Source organism: Amblyomma maculatum, chromosome 9, assembly GCF_055883805.1.
Source record: "Amblyomma maculatum isolate TAMU_Amacu chromosome 9, ASM5588380v1, whole genome shotgun sequence".
NCBI classification, from domain to species: Eukaryota; Metazoa; Arthropoda; class Arachnida; order Ixodida; family Ixodidae; genus Amblyomma; species Amblyomma maculatum.
This window is the reverse complement of record NC_139352.1, coordinates 80,553,237-80,568,858: the sequence shown is the minus strand read 5'-3', so window position 1 is coordinate 80,568,858 and position 15,622 is coordinate 80,553,237. Positions and strand designations below refer to the sequence as shown.

Genomic DNA, 15,622 nt, shown 5'->3' with positions numbered 1-15,622 from the left:
CCTTGCGCTTATTGATTAGCTTTGATATCTCTGCCAATTCGGTCTGGTCTGTTTGATTGGAAGTTTTCATACTCTGGCGTTCCTTAATCAAATCTCTCGTCTCCTTAGACAGCTTACTGGTATCCTAACTATCCTACCGCCTACTTCTACCGCGCACTCAGTAATGATATTTCTGAAATTATTGTTCCTTGCCTCTAGGGTAATGTCGCCATCCTTAGTTAGAGCTGAATACCTATTCTGTAGCGAGATCCTGAACTCTTCTGCCCCCCCCCTCACCGCTAATCCGTTGATGGGTTTCTTTCTCACTAATGTGTTGCGTTCCTTCTTCAGATTTAGGCTAATTCGGGACCTCACCATCCTGTGGTCACTGCATCGCACTTTCCCGATTACCTCTACATCTTGAATAATGGCGGGGGTTGAACACATTATGAAGTCGATTTCGTTTTTAGTCTCCCCGTTAGGACTTTGCCATTTCCATTTCCGGTTCTTCCGTTTGCTGAAGAAGGTATTCATGATTCGTAAGTTATTGCGCTCTGCAAACTCAACTAGTAACTCCCCACTGCTATTCCTAGAACCAATGCCATAGTCGCCTACTGCCTGGTCTCCTGCCTGTTTTTTCCCTACCTTGGCATTGAAGTCGCCCATTAGTACAGTATACTGCGTCTTTACTTTTCGCATTGCCGATTCTACATCTTCGTAGAAGCTTTCAACTGCCTGGTCATCATAACTACATGTAGGTGCATAGGCCTGTACAACCTTCAGTTTATACCGCTTATTAAGCCTAATTACGATGCCTGCAACCCTCTCATTAATACTATAGCATTCATCTATATTACCCGCTATATACTTATTGACAAGGAAACCTACTCCTAGTTGTCGCCTCTCTGGTAAACCTCGATAACACAGTACATGCCCATCCTTCAGTATAGTATATGCCTCATTCGGCCTCCTAACCTCACTAAGCCCTATGGCATCCCAATTCATGCCCTCTAGTTCCTCTAACAGCACTGCTAAACTAGCTTCACTAGCTAGGGTTCTAGCATTAAACGTTGCCAGGGTCAGTTTCCAATGGCGGCCTGTCCAGCGGGGCCAGGCTTTCTTAGCACCCCCTGCTGCGTCACAGGTCTGACCGCCGCCGTGGTCAGTTGTTCCGCAGCTGCTGGTGACTGAGGGCCGGGGTTTTATGGAGCTTATCATAGGAGGTTGCGGCCAATTACTGCACCAGGGTGGCGAGCTCCTGTTCTGGTGAGGGAGTGCGTTGCCGGAGGTGTTCACCGGCATCAGGTCGCACCCCAAACCTGTTTATGCAATTCCATCGACACGCGGATTTTTTTTTTTTCATCCGGTGGAGAATTGCGCGACACCGGGATTTGAACCCCGGTCCTCTTGCATGCGAGGTGGATGTTTTACCGCTACGCCACCGCTGCACCCTCTACATTACAAAATACATTACAAAAGGTTAAAAAAAATCGATTGGTAAAAAAAAAAAGAAAACCGCCAGTAGCGGTAACACTCGAACTCGCTACTGCTTGCTCCGTAACGTTCGGCGCTAACCGCTCGGCTACGCCGCGCCACAGGAACCTTGGAAATATTTCAAGTTTTTATGTCATGGCCCCATTTAAAATAAAGTGTTTCTGCTGCCGGTCTAAAAATTACAACTTCTTGATCATCGGCGCATGCTGCCTGCTCTCACGCCTTGCAACTAATGTTCTGGATGCCTATGCGCACTATATTGTGCACTGGATCCATTTTAACATGTGAAATTTCACAGCGCTGGCAAATGTAGTGGCGCCGGCACTTCGGTCATGTTCTGCTACCGTGGACGTAATTTTCGCTGAACACGGAGCTGTAGCACAAACCTTGAAGGAAAAAAGTGCGACGAAGCTTCAAAACTGACAAGCGTAGCAGTGAGGACGCTATTTTGCTGGTAACTAAATCTTATTTGTATGTAAACATGTCAGGAAGCGTTGCGATGACCGAGGGCTCGGTTTGTTTATACACAGTGCAAGAAGGAGCGCAAAAGCTTGAGAAACATGTAAAGTATTGTGCATTACAAGCGCTCTGTTTTTTTTTTCTTCCTTTATGGGCCCATCGCTCGGTAAATTACTCTCTTCATCGTTTTATTTATTTCGGCTGAGGCCGTCATTGCGAGTACGCTGTTGCCATGTTGGCCCTTGAGGGATGCGACGCCGCGGACCGCGCCGGCCGCAATATCTCAGCAATTATTCGATTTTTTTGCTGCCGGATATGCGGCGACAGTGTCACCAAATGTAGTTTATTAGATTTTCATACCATCTTTGGCTGTCTTTAGTGTCCCTTTAATATTGAACCTAAGGTTATGAAACATTGGCCATTTATAGAGTTTTTAATGCTGATTCTAAATGGTTTTACTTTCTACATATCTTTTGTGTAGAAGTGTCTGCAAAAGCACAATATAGGGCCTTTTGTGCACACTTTTTTGATAATGAAATGCATGTTTAGACCAGCTTGCAATAGCTCATTCTGTTGCTTTGGTGTTGCTTTGGTAATATAGTATGTCGAAAGCTACTTGAAATTTATTCATTTTATCCTCTAATTGTAAAAAAAATTCAGGAACACCAATGTGTATATTTTGGGCACCATGTGTCAACATTCTGAATTTTTTTCAAAAAAAGTTGCAGAGATTTTTTATAACCAGGTAGATAACAACATTCTACACACTTTGAAGAGGCTGTGTGCAAAATTTCATCCAAATCAGACTACTGAAAGTACTGAAAACTTGTTGCACAAGATGTAAAATATGCTGAAAACTACGAATGGAGAAAATTGCATTTGAAAGTTTCAAACATCTGTATTTTTTCATAAACACAACAAAAGCACATGAAACTTCTTGCCACTGCTTTCATGGCCGCACCATGAACTTTCTTGCCGATCACAGCAAAGTTCTTGTGGTGTAATGGGTTCGGCAGGTCAAGAATTGCATAAAATCGCGACAGCTGTTCGTGTCCGATGCTAATCGCGCGTGCACCCACCACCACCTTCACGTTGACGGCGAAGCTGTCGCGAGAGCTTTCACTCTGATAGTCCCGATTTCCACTGGCGCTATCTGCAAGTCCACAGAGCACAACACTGCTCAAGGTGTGCACAGCAGAAAGCACTGATGCTGGGCACTCGCTACTTTCACAGTGCAGCTCAAGAAAAGCTGAAAGCCCCTTTCGCTTTTCCACCGGGTCGCGTATGGCAAGGGTACAGGTGCGGCACGTAGGGCAAGCAGCACCATTACCAGCACCGTAAGCGTGCTAATCTCGCATATCGCAGCACTCGTAGAATATCGATGACCGCATGCTGCCCTATCTTCCTTGAAGAGTCCAATCTTCACCTCCGAGACGCTCAAAAAGTTCACCGCGGCATCGATCTCGTCCGAGTGCACGTTGGCCTGGTTAGCACTAGCTTGCGTCTCCCGCTGCAGTTTTCCGGTGAGGTCCGCGACGGCGTCCTCGGTACGGGTTCTTCGACAGAGACTTTCGAGCTCGGAAGTTGCGCTTCTGCCTGTCGTTCATCGCGAACTCAACATATGCTAAAAGGCTGCTAAAAAGAACTAGCAGAGCACATGTAGCGCGATCTAGACGCTGCACAAAACGAAAGCAGGGGGTAGGCTTCACCACAGCGTCGCATCAGTCCAGGCCAATGGCGGCCTCTCTAGAGCACCACATGATTTAAAAGGTCCAGTAGGGACGCTTGAAGCGTGCGCGGAAAACGTATTTTTTATTATTTGCAGCCGAGATACGAAACTGCGAGAGATGCTATGTACAAGAGAAAGGCTTGCTCAACCTCTCCCAGCTAACGGCAATGGCGGGCGACACGGCGTTCTCGAGGTATAGGCGCACGAAAATTGACGATTTGCGCGAAAAATAGCACTTTCTCGAGCCACCGTGGTTGAATAAAATGGACTTTTTACTAACTTCACGATCGAATTTTGCCTTGATCTTTTAGAAAGTTGTAGCTAAATGTTCCAAGATAATTTTACAGGCAAAAACTCAAAACTGAAAAATTACTCGGAAAACTTTCTTTTGAGATGCGCGTTGAAAAAGGAGTTTTTTTGTGAAATTTTTCACTTTGTAGTTTCTTGGGCATTCCTTAGGCATTTAGCTACAATTCCCCGAAAAATCGAGTCGGAATTCGAACACAGAGTTAGTAAAAAGCCCATTTTATTGAGCCACGGACTTCGTAAAGTTGCGAGATTGTCGCTCGAAAACGCGGCACCGCCTGCCATTGCCGTTTACTCTGGGAGGTAGAGATAACCTTCTCACAGACAGCACCTTCTGCAGTTCCGTATTTTGACTCAATATAACAAATAAGAGTTTTCAGCGCCTATTTCGAGCGCTTCTACTGGCCCTTTAACCTACAGTCTCATGTCGGCATTTGTATGCAGTTGGTAAACTCGTACTTAACGTACCAACTGCACTAAACTGGTGAGTGAGCAAACAGTTCTACTGTCACATCATTCCCTTGGCTTCCTTTCTTCATTTATTTTGGATATTAAATAAAGGTAACCTATACATAATTCATGCTCAGTGGGCAGCCTATAGTTACGTCTTCATGCCAAGGATGCTGACCTTCTTAGGCTCAGACCAGGGGTGTGCTGAGAATATTGAATTTTTCGAATATGGATATAATACGAATGTGAGGGAAAAAATGCCTTCAAATGTTGAACGAATACATGATCAGTGAAAAAAAAGTTGAAAAAAAATGAAAACATTGTTCATCTTGTTTATTTCTGAATTCACATGGTATTCGCAAACGAAACTGAACTAGAATTGCACTGAAGTGTATACCCTACAGATAATCCAGCGTAAATTTTATACAGGACTCCGTATACCTTTTTTTTGTACACGAAGGACATGCATGAAACTAGGTGGTCCTGTCATATGGCTGATGAATATGTAGTAAACTGTCATTAATTTAACCTTCAAAGGACCTGAAGAAAATATCCAAATCAACTTGAAGCTCAAATTATCGAATTGGCGTGAACAAAACGCTGAAAACCATTTCCATTACGGTAATTTTGTCTTGTGAACAAACACCTGCACAATGGTTTTCTGCTTCTGAGGTGAAAGCGATGTAAGGGCGAAGGTTTTTTTTTTCTCCAGTTTCGTCATGCGCTTCGTCATGTGCTTCATTCGCATTGCACACACTGTCGGGAAGGCTTTCTTCTCAAGCGAGATATGTTCGCGTTTTCAAGATGCTTTACTACAGTTCATATGAAGCATTGCAGTGAAGTATGCAGTGCCGTGAAACTGCGGTGAATTCGAACATTCCGAATATCAGTTTTTCGAACATGAATACGATTCAAGTAACAAACATATTAGATTTGTATTGCAAGTCCTGAATATTAGCACACGCCTTAGTTCAAACATTACTTTGAAAAAGAATTTCTGCATATTTTTATTTGTTTTAACTGAAAAGTCCAACCTGTACCAGCAATCAGTCAGTTTGGATAGTCAGTTTGGGTAGTTGAACTGCATTAGGCAAGCAAAACCACAAATGTATAAATTGCAGACTTTGAAGTGACACGTGCTGTTAGAATTGCCATATGCAGAGTTGGTGCACATAGCACATGGGTGTATTTTCTCCTTTTGCCTTCATCAAAACTTGGCAGAGCTTAAGGGGTGAATGAAATTTTTACTTGAATAGTGAATATTACCTTTACTCTCCAAAAATCAGACCTGTTGGGTGTTTTCACTGACATTGTCCTTTGAGTGTGATATTTATGAATATCGCTTTTTACAGTTAACTTATTTCGGTTCGACGAGAATGGGTAATTTCTTGGTAAAACTTGCATCTCTTGAACACCGCACTACAATAGTAAACACTAGACGCACTGACACGTGGTGTCTACCACATTTTAGAACAGACTACTAACTACAATCCTGGGCTGGTAATCCGTTTTTCTCAACCAATATACTATAGACACTGTTGGTTTTAGTCCTAAGCAGGTAAAGACCTACTTCGTGCAAATAATCTATTCATACATGTGTTCTTACATTAAATATTATACTCGCCTTTACAAACTTTCCGTCTTGTTAAGCTTTTTTTATTGATTTTATTATTGATCAACTTTGTTTTGTTTTCATATCGTGCTGTAGTGACGTATGCATTGTATAACACTTTTGGATGTCTTGGTCGTATTGGTCGTAATGAACTTCTGCAATTTGCTGTTAGCTCCTGCTATGCTGTGTACAGGCTTCCTGGGCCTTTGTCAAGCTGTTTGTACGGGTTTCAGCCCAGGCGACCATCCACTTGTTGGAAAATAAATTTTATTTGATTTGTTGCCTTTTCCCCCCTTACTGCCCGTTGCAGTACCTCAGTGGATTTTGCATTGGACTGCTTGCCTTAAGGTCATTGGTCTTTCACTCAATCAGTTGGAGTTTTATTATCACTATGCACACAAGGAGTTTACGAAACAATGCTTGGACCCGTAGCCAGGGGCTGGTTTGGGTCCAAAACATACGAGTGCATGGATACAGGCAATCTTCTCAAGGAAATAAATAAATGGGCCTGCATATTACATGTACTGATAAAAGCAAAAAAACTTAGCATAAATGCTATTAACTGGCTGTGACAGTCTTATTTTGACATGGGGGAAATTCAAAAAGTGGTAATGTGCTCGACGCATGCATATGGGGTCTCAATTCCTCGGGTGGTCTAAGTTAGTCTGGTGCCCTCCACTGTGCTGTCCCCAACTTCGCATGTGCAACTTGAGGGAATTGAACCCTAGTTTCCAAGTTTGTTTTTTCCCCTTCTTTTGCTCAAATTCCTGTAATAATACTTGCACACCCGTGCAGGATAAGCACATTGCCGATGTGCGGAAGCAGTTGGAGGATCTCGTGGATGAGAAGCGGGAGAAGATCCAGAAGAAGCTGGACACTGCCCAGGAGAATCGGGCTGCCATCTACCGCGAGCTGCAGACAAAGCTTCAGGAAAAGGTCAGTGAACCAGACCGCTCTGTTTTCGATTGAAAGTGGTACATACTCGTGTTGTAATATTGTTTCCACCCTTCGAGGGTTTTTTTGTTGTATGGGTACAGTGACTGAACTCCAACTCTCGGTGCCTTTGCTGTACTCTCATCGCACTGAGCGTGTGTTTAACATGTTTTACTTGATTTCTCAAAACAGTTCTGAAACATTTACGAATTTGATGGGAAAATAGCATCTGTCCTATTTCAGCTATCAATGTAATTCTTTCCTTGCAGGAAAGATAAATGCATGCAGTAATCGATAATAATATGCCCATTTTTAATGCAGTATTTATTTAGAAATCTTTTGAAATGGGTCGTGTTTGACATCCAGTGATGGAACTTTTTTTAGCAACATTGAGCTCTAACTTGAGTTCAAATTGACCTAGAAAATCGACTTGTACCTTATTACACCCATTAACCATTCTAAATTGTTTTCATATTCTAACAATTGGGCTGGGGATTTCTGTTCAGATGCTAACTTTTCTCCAAACAGGAACCCAGATTTTACAGTTCTTTGCAGTATTTCAGAAACTACTTGTTCTGTGACAAAAGTAATTGCGCTTTTGGAATCGGCATATTAGGATGCATAAAACATGAAAATTTGGCTCAGATATATTCATGAATAAGAAATTTGCCTGCCAAGTGCAGCATCCCCCCTTAATATGCATGCTCTTGCTCTGGTCACATAAAACAGCCAGCGCTTTTCTCGTGGGTTGGTTGCCAGCACACTGAAGGGGTGCATTTGAGGTAGTACGAGTGTATCCATAAAAGAAATTCGTTGACATTTATCGAGAGTCGCTGCACTCATAGATCGCAGTACTTAAGTGCAGCATTGCATCTTGCCACTATGCTAACAGGCACCAGTGTGCCAGGTCTGCTCTCTTGCAATGCATGCCGTTGCAGTGCTTGCGTGTTATCACTTAATGAAGGTTTCATGTAGAGTACTACATGGATGACTGATAGTTGGTGTAAATGCATTGAATTGGAAGAATGATGTGGTACCTCCTCATAACGTTGGTTCATCACACATCTGAAGACTGCGTGGTCCAACCCTCGCCTTTCACTAAATTTGTTCCTTTGCATTTCCTGCCAAAGGTGTAATTCTACTTCTGCCTTGGTTTTTTCTTTGCATTTCCAGCCCGTGCATTTTTCTCCGTTCATGAAAAACCTGAGATCATTACAACCAGCACTCCTAAAGCGTCATTAATACAACACAGCAATGAAGGTTGGGCCACTGAAAAAGTTGAAAAATGCAAATTACGTTTCGTGTCCCATACGATGCCTTTGTTCACAGTAGGACTGTCACGGAAGAAGGGAAAGCTTATATAGGCCTCAATATGCTCTGTAATCATTTTCCGTAGATATTATGAAGAGTGCTCTGATTCTTGTGCAGCGTGTTGGCTGTTGTCTGGATGATTAGGGATTCCAAATGTAGTCTTGCTGATGTCTTTCTTTCGGTTGCCAAGATTGCCTATATTGGTCAGTGACCAAACTTTTATTGTGTTGTAAAAATGCTTCAACCTGACCAGACCGTGTTCCGTCAAACGCTAGACTATGTAAAGCGTTATTACTTCATGGTCCGATGGTGTTTGATCTTTGGCGGTTTCCACTAAGAATGGAAATAAAATCAAAATGCAGCACAGGTTGTGTCGTCGGAAGTCTTCTTCATAAGCGCCTAACGGCGGCATTCCTAGCACATGGCGAGTCACGCACACATTTCCCAGCGATGAAATACAGTAGAATCTCGATGATAAGAATTCCAAGGGAGCACGCAAAATATTCGTATCATCTTGAATTCGTATTATCCAAAACAAGTCAACTTCCACATGGGAATGAATTCAAAATGAACCAAACTTTATTATGGCGAACTACTTGCGGCCGAAAAAGTCCGTAATGCTTGTCTGCACTTTTTTTGCTGTTGATGTCGCGGACAAGCTCCGCCTGAAAGGCATAAACAAGCTCCGCCTGAAAGGCATAAAACCGTGCTGCGGTTTCATCGCTCACGCTGCCGGCACTTACGGTGTGGCGCAGAACGTCCAAAGCGTGAAGAGTATCTGCCGTTGACCGCGGCTGATCACACTCGTCGTCAGCGTCACCATCGCTGTCAGGCTCATTTTCGCACTCATTCGCTTCGTTGACCAAGGCTTCAATAGACCTCAGCCCACAGGTCACGACGTTGTCGTCCGCGGTAACGAAGTCCCGAGCCGAAGCTTCAGTTTCCAGATTGTCCCAGGCATCAATCGTGAGGCCTTCATCTGGCTCTTGACAATCTCCTGCCGAAGCCGCATCAAGTCCGATGGCAAATCCGCACTTTCTAAAACAGTTCGAGATTGTGTCTGAAGTTGCACTATCCCACGACATGGCTAGAAAGTGCAAAGCATCTAAGAGGCTGATCCGCAAGTTTGCTTCTTTACGGTCAATTTTCGCCAGCAGATGCCTCACTAGAAGTCCTTTGAAATGATGTTTCACATTTCTAATTATCCCAGCGTCCAGTGGCTGAAGATGGCTGGTAGTGTTCGCCGGTAGGAACCTGACTTTCACATTATTGAATGTCATTTCCTTTGGGTGGGCAGAGCACTGGTCCACGAAAAGCAAAATTTTCCGGTTTCTTGATGCCATTTTCCGATCAACGCTTGTCAAGAACTCGCGGAAAAAATCTCCCAGTCATCCACGCCTTTCGGTTACCTTTGTAAAAGACAGGCAAACACTCCGCCGATCGGAAACACCCCTGTTTCTTAGACTTACTGATGACTGTAAGCTGGAGTTTCTCGGATCCATCCGAGTTGCAGCAAAAGAGTACGGTTACTCTCCTTGTTTTTCTGGCCGCCCTGGCATGCCTGGCTTGTTACGCACAAACTTCTTTTCAAGGTTGAAAAAGAGGCCCGCCTCGTCGGCATTAAATATGTCTCGTGGCGCGTATTCCGAAATCAGCGCCGGCAGCATGTTTAGCCCCTCATCTACAGCTGACTGGTCCATTTTCTTGCCTTCACCTGAGACGACCCGGTAGACAAGTCCGTGCCGCTCCTTAAACCGGTGCAGCCATCCCCCAGACGCTTGGAAATTTTCAGTTCCAAGCAAAAGCGCGATGGTGTCGACTTTTTCACGTAGCACCTTGCCGTCCACATTGACGCCGGCCGCTGTCACTTCGCGAAACCAAGTCGGCAGAATCTCTTCCAGCTTGACATGGGTCGCTGTTTTAGCCTGCTTCACGTTTGCTTCACGTTTCTTTTCTTTAAAAGAAAGGGTTTTACGCTTCTGCAACATTTCGGCAGCAGCGAACGCTTGCGTCTTTTTAACATTTGGTCACTTCACGTCACAGCGAACGACGGAAAGAAGCGGCGAACGGAGAACTACCAAGGTGAACTACTGCAGGGGCAGCCAGCGTCACAGGCCTCCTGGGAACAGCCGGCGAGGCAATTTTCGATTAGTATCCCGAAATTCATACCAGCCGTAATTGTATCATCGAGATTCTACTACCATGCGCCTGTTAGTTTTAAAAACTAGTACTCCCTGCTGGGGGATACCTCTTCCCTTTTTTCAAGTTTGCCTCATAGAAAAAAACATCCATGTAAATAAGTACTTCTAGAGCCATGCTCGGGGACGTCTCGCTGGACGCAACCAGGTCCTCCACCTCTTCATTCCGCTGTCGCGTTTCTTGCCACGGGCAGCGCTGTTTCGCTAAGGCAACGGTGGCACCATACAACGGGCACTCGGTCCCTATTGGATTTTCATGTGCCAAAGCAATACTGCGGGCTTTTTGAGTAGGGGTTGTCATTGGCGGCTGCTTTTGTTCAAAGTTTGCTACTTTAGGACCCTGTCTGCGATGAAAATTTGTTTCACTCTCTGCTACTTTCTGGCTGCTTCGGATGTTTCTTTTGGCGAATTTACAGCCGCTTTTTAGTAATGGGAGTTATTGGAATGAAGTCAAAACTACTTGCAAGGTTTGCAGTCATCGATGTTCGCGCTTCCTTTCCATTGGGATGATGTGCATCAAATTTTTGGCATCAAATTTAGTGGAACACAGTCTTGCCGCTCAGTAGGTCGTTAATTGTATTGCCTACAAAAAATGATTCGATACATTCAGTGACTGTCAAACACAGCAGGGCGATGGCATGTGTTGTACATACACGGTATATGGGTCACCGTAGTCAAAATGACGGCAGCACATTGGTGGCACCAGTATAACTCATCTCACACTTAGCCTAATGTAAAGTTTTCATAAACTAGAATAGCATCGGGCATAATATATCTTAAAAATTTAATGATTAAAATATAAAAATATATATAATCAAAATATATAAAATATAAATAATTAAAATTTAATAATAAAATTTAAAATGAAGTAATTGGTTGGAATTTATTTCAAAATAAGTGTGCTGTGAACATGACATAGCACTTTCTCTCAGCCTCTTAAATCGCCGGTGGTGAGAGAAGCAAGACATGGCGAGTGTTGGGAGACTTGTCTGGCTGCAAAGAACTACACGAGGTCTCGTGGTTCTGCTGTGAAAACAAGCAGATAATTCACCATTGCCCCTGTCATGCCTATGCCAGACAAACATATTTGAATTGCTATGGTTTGGTTTGTTGTCCCAAAGCGACTGAGGCTATGAGAGACGCCGAATCACTTTGGAGGTGATTCCACTTAGATGCCACTCATTAACCGTGTTCTCACTTAGAAAGTCATACAGGGCCTATTGCCAGTATGTTGAAATTACAGAAGCCCCAGTGTAGCTCAAGCGATAATGCGAGCAGCCACTGGCATCAGGTCGCGAAGTAAAGAACAAGGGTATTACCATTGCCCAGAACTCCAAACTAGGGTGGCTGTGCTTGAGTGCATCAAAGTGGTCGACTCCACCTCTAAACCTATCAAGTTAAAATAGTGAAAAGCTTTCAATTAAGCGATGTTCAGTTGTGAAGTGTAAAAGCAAGCATTCCATGTGTTGCTAGCCTGTTCTGAATTGGTGCTCAGGCCTGTTCTGAATTGGTGCTCAGGTCTGTTCTGAATTGGTGCTCAGGTCAGTTTTGTTATTTTAAAGGTCTGTACACGTTTTGGCTTTCGTCTTGTCAGAAATGTGTGCAAAGTCAACAAAGCAATGAACGTTGAATAAGAAGTAATCAGATTGGATTTTTTTATGCCAGGGAGCAAAAATTGCCTTTATTAAGGAGACACTGGTCTTAAAGCAAAATTTTTTATTAGAGATATTGTAACAAAATTCAGTGTGTATATGTATTCCTTCCTGCTGTTATCAAAAATATAATTTGTTTCACTGCATCTCAATTAGTTCTCATACTTTTGAAACACAACTGATGCCTAATTAGGTAATTTTTTATGGGTCATTCACAATTTCTCTAGATGTTATTTAGTTCCAATTAAAGTGTAGCTGTAGCCAAAGACCTGCCATGTGGAGTTGTGCTATTTATATCGTCATTGAGTCAGTTCATGGTTGCCGTGATGCTTTGAAAGCTGATTTTGTCACATTTCCTGATTTAATTCACGTTAATAATTTGAGTGCAGGTGTTCGAAAGGATAAACGATGACCATTTTCGAGCTTTCTAAGACCTGTGTCTCCCCTTAAAAGGGCTTGAGCCTGTAAACATGCTCCAAAACATAATTCGAGTGCTCAAAAACTCTCATTTTATTTCTGCAAAGCTGCTCCAGAATGGCTTTACTACTGCTCCCTGAGCGGCTCCAAAATTCTTGAGCCTGTTTCCACCCCTGACCTGGGGACAGCGCCAAGCAAGCGCCTCTGAAGAGCGGCAGTAGCCACTGCCTGAAAATTTTACAGGGCCGCTTTGACTAGAACCTTGTTAGGACTTGAACTTTGGTTGGACCCTGTTTCATATCGCAGTGCAGCCCTCATTTGATCCATAGTGAGTATGTCAAGCTGTTCCCACTGTGCAAAGGACTTCCCAGCAGCGATGCGTTTGATCACCATGTTTGGGTTTTGCGGCTCACTCCGCCGTTGTGCAAGGATACGGTTGCGTTGGAATGCCATTTTCCTATTCTGGCACAGTGCTGACTGGGCTACATTAGGCAACTTGTAGCCTGAGTTCTGGTTCCTGTGGCAACACTGGCCGTGAGAAGCAGTAAATGGTGACAGGCTAATACGGTCCTCTGTTCCAGTGAAGTTGCGGTGCAGAGGCATTTTATATATACAGCTACAGCTGTTACGGATGCATTTTCCGGTTCTGAGCTGCATGAAGGAGAAATGGAGAAAGGGGGAGTGATACCACTCACTGAAACCATGTATTTATGGGGTGCTCTCTGCACAGTGCGCTGCACTTGATGGTGGTGGCGACTGTACGCGGCGCTGCATGTAGCTGTCTCCAAATTTCTGGCAGTTAGTCTTCGTGTGTGTGTGTGTGTGTGTGTGTGTGTGTGTGTGTGTGTGTGTGTGTGTGAGAAGCTTGTCGAAATCTGGTGGCCGTGCATTTTATCCCGTGTGTGCTTTACCTTTTCTCCAGGAGAAGCATGCTGAGGAAGTTCGCCAGCACAAGAGCCAGACTCTGGAGGGCACCTCCCCGCAGAACAGTGAAGAAACGGCCGCATCGGGCTAACTTCTTCCAGGCTGCCCTCATTCCTGCCTAGTTTTTTTTTTCATCCTCTGTCTGTTTCTACTTGTTTGCTCGTTCAGTTTAAGTTTATTGTGTTGTAGATGTTCTTTGGAAAAAAAACAGTGTAAGCTCCCCTCATTTTAATACTTGTTTGAGCACTTTTTTGTCTGCCCCCCATCTCAGTGCAGGTGGGGTAAACTTTTTTCTTTGACATTTTTTTTTCTTTTGTTTAGCCTTCTAACCATTGATTTTTTTTTTTTTTTGATGAGGTCGCGGTTCAGATGCCACTGCACATCTTGGGGTTCGAGGAGGAATGGCCTTGTGCGATAGTGACACTGCCTTATTTTTTCACTTCATTTATGCTGCCTAGCACATAGAAGTCTTACAGTTGAGTGTATTTTGTGAACTTGTCATGCAGTGGTTTCACTGACTGCTTTCAAAGCACACCAAACCTCGTGTGTGTAATGGATGCGGCTTTTGGCGGCTGCTAGTTCCGATCCTTTTAGGAGCATTGCCAGTTGACATGATGGCGATCTTGTAGTTGCCAGGCCAAGCTGGATGCACTTTCAGCTAAAGGTGCAGGGAGGTTTCTGCTCAGTAATGCTCTGCACAGCTCTGGTATGACGAAAGTGTGTGAGGCATGCTGGTGTGTTAAAAAAATATCTGCGAGGTATATTGTGTGACCTTTATATAAGTGCGCTCTCTGTGCTCGTAGCTCTGTGCTGGTCTGCCGAAGTTCGCTGTATCTTTCTTGTCAGAGCCTGTGCCATACATGTAGCCTGCCTTGTTGCCTTAAGTGCTGACCACTTTTTGCAGACTGGACCAAGCTTGCTTTTCTGGGTCCCACTTGCATTTTTGCACAAGAGTTTCATTTACTTCAATGGGTTAGCCTTATCATCGCATCTGTCTAACCTGCAAGGAAAGAAATGTGATCAAAACAAGCCCTTGCTAGGCTTAAATTTGTTTTCTTGCCTGATGTACTTTGAGGGCAGCAGTATGTAAGAAACGATTTGCTGTGTGCGAGCGTTTAACATAGAGTAGCCCCTTGCACAAGTTATTCGACTGTTCCAGGCAGCACATTGGAGTGTTGTAAAGTATAACTTATCTAGGCATGTAATAATCGAGACAAGGATGGGTCCTCCATATCGTTCTGGGTAGCTTAAGGCTCGTCCTTCACAGAGCTTGGGGAATTTCTGTAGAGCAGTTAGTGAATATAAAGCAAAGCTCATGGTCCCTCTCTCTTGACTCGACCAAACTTTCTGCAGGCGCCATGGTGGTTTCAGGTTATGGCTCATCGAACCAAAGTTTTGTCTCAAGGTTTTCGTCGCAACTCTTGAGTCACTATTGTGTGTAAAGTGTGTTGACCTGTACGATTGTGTCCTGTACTCGATATCTCAAAGGAAAAACGAACAAGCTTCTGTCGGGTGGCTGGTGTGAACATTTTTTCTTCTCTGACAGTCTGACAGGCCCTGGTGTTTTCTTGTGAGACGCAGTGTTTGTCCCTGCATGTGTAAGTTGCTCTCGCGCTCTCTCCATCTAGCTGCGGAGTTTCATGCAAAACACTGTGGAGCCAGCACTGTCTTCTTGGAAAAAAAAGCATCAAAGTTTTCTCTCGTTTCTGCATTTCACACTTTCTCGCAAAGTACAGCTTTTATAGCTTTTTATCTGAGAGTTTGTAATTGTGCCAGTTCACAAGCCTTCTTGACGTGTATGGTATTGTATGCGTCTTCCTGAGTGGCCACACTTGTGTAGCTTTTCTTTGAATTGTGTTCAATAAACATCATTGCTTTCAACATTTCCTCTGATGCGCATAGATTTCTGCGTGTAAACAAATGTTGCTTGCTGGTCCTGGTCTCTTCCTCGCAGTGTATGTAGCAAACATGGGCTCTTGCACATACATTTAGCTGAAGGTTTGAAAAAATAACCTCGGCATGTTTAGGATTTAGACTAAGGTTAGTCCAGATACCCATATTGTGCAAGAATGGGTTTGCCACATCCTTAACCTTAGTCAGAATGGAGGAAATGGGTGAAATATTGTGGAAGAAGGCTAGGTCAAGACGGCGAGGTCGT

General features: G+C 43.9%; 1 protein-coding gene across 1 annotated transcript in view; it reads left to right on the top strand.

Moving 5' to 3' along the window:
* The window catches only part of LOC146179555 (uncharacterized), a 49,845-nt gene extending 34,495 nt beyond the window's left edge, over window positions 1-15,350 (top strand). The window contains exons 5-6 of the mRNA XM_084579203.1: window positions 6,825-6,965; window positions 13,463-15,350. Of these exons, the coding sequence (XP_084435329.1) occupies window positions 6,825-6,965; window positions 13,463-13,555 (234 nt within the window). The 3' untranslated portion in view covers window positions 13,556-15,350. The remainder of the gene's footprint in view (window positions 1-6,824; window positions 6,966-13,462) is intronic.
* Window positions 15,351-15,622: the final 272 nt, after the last annotated feature.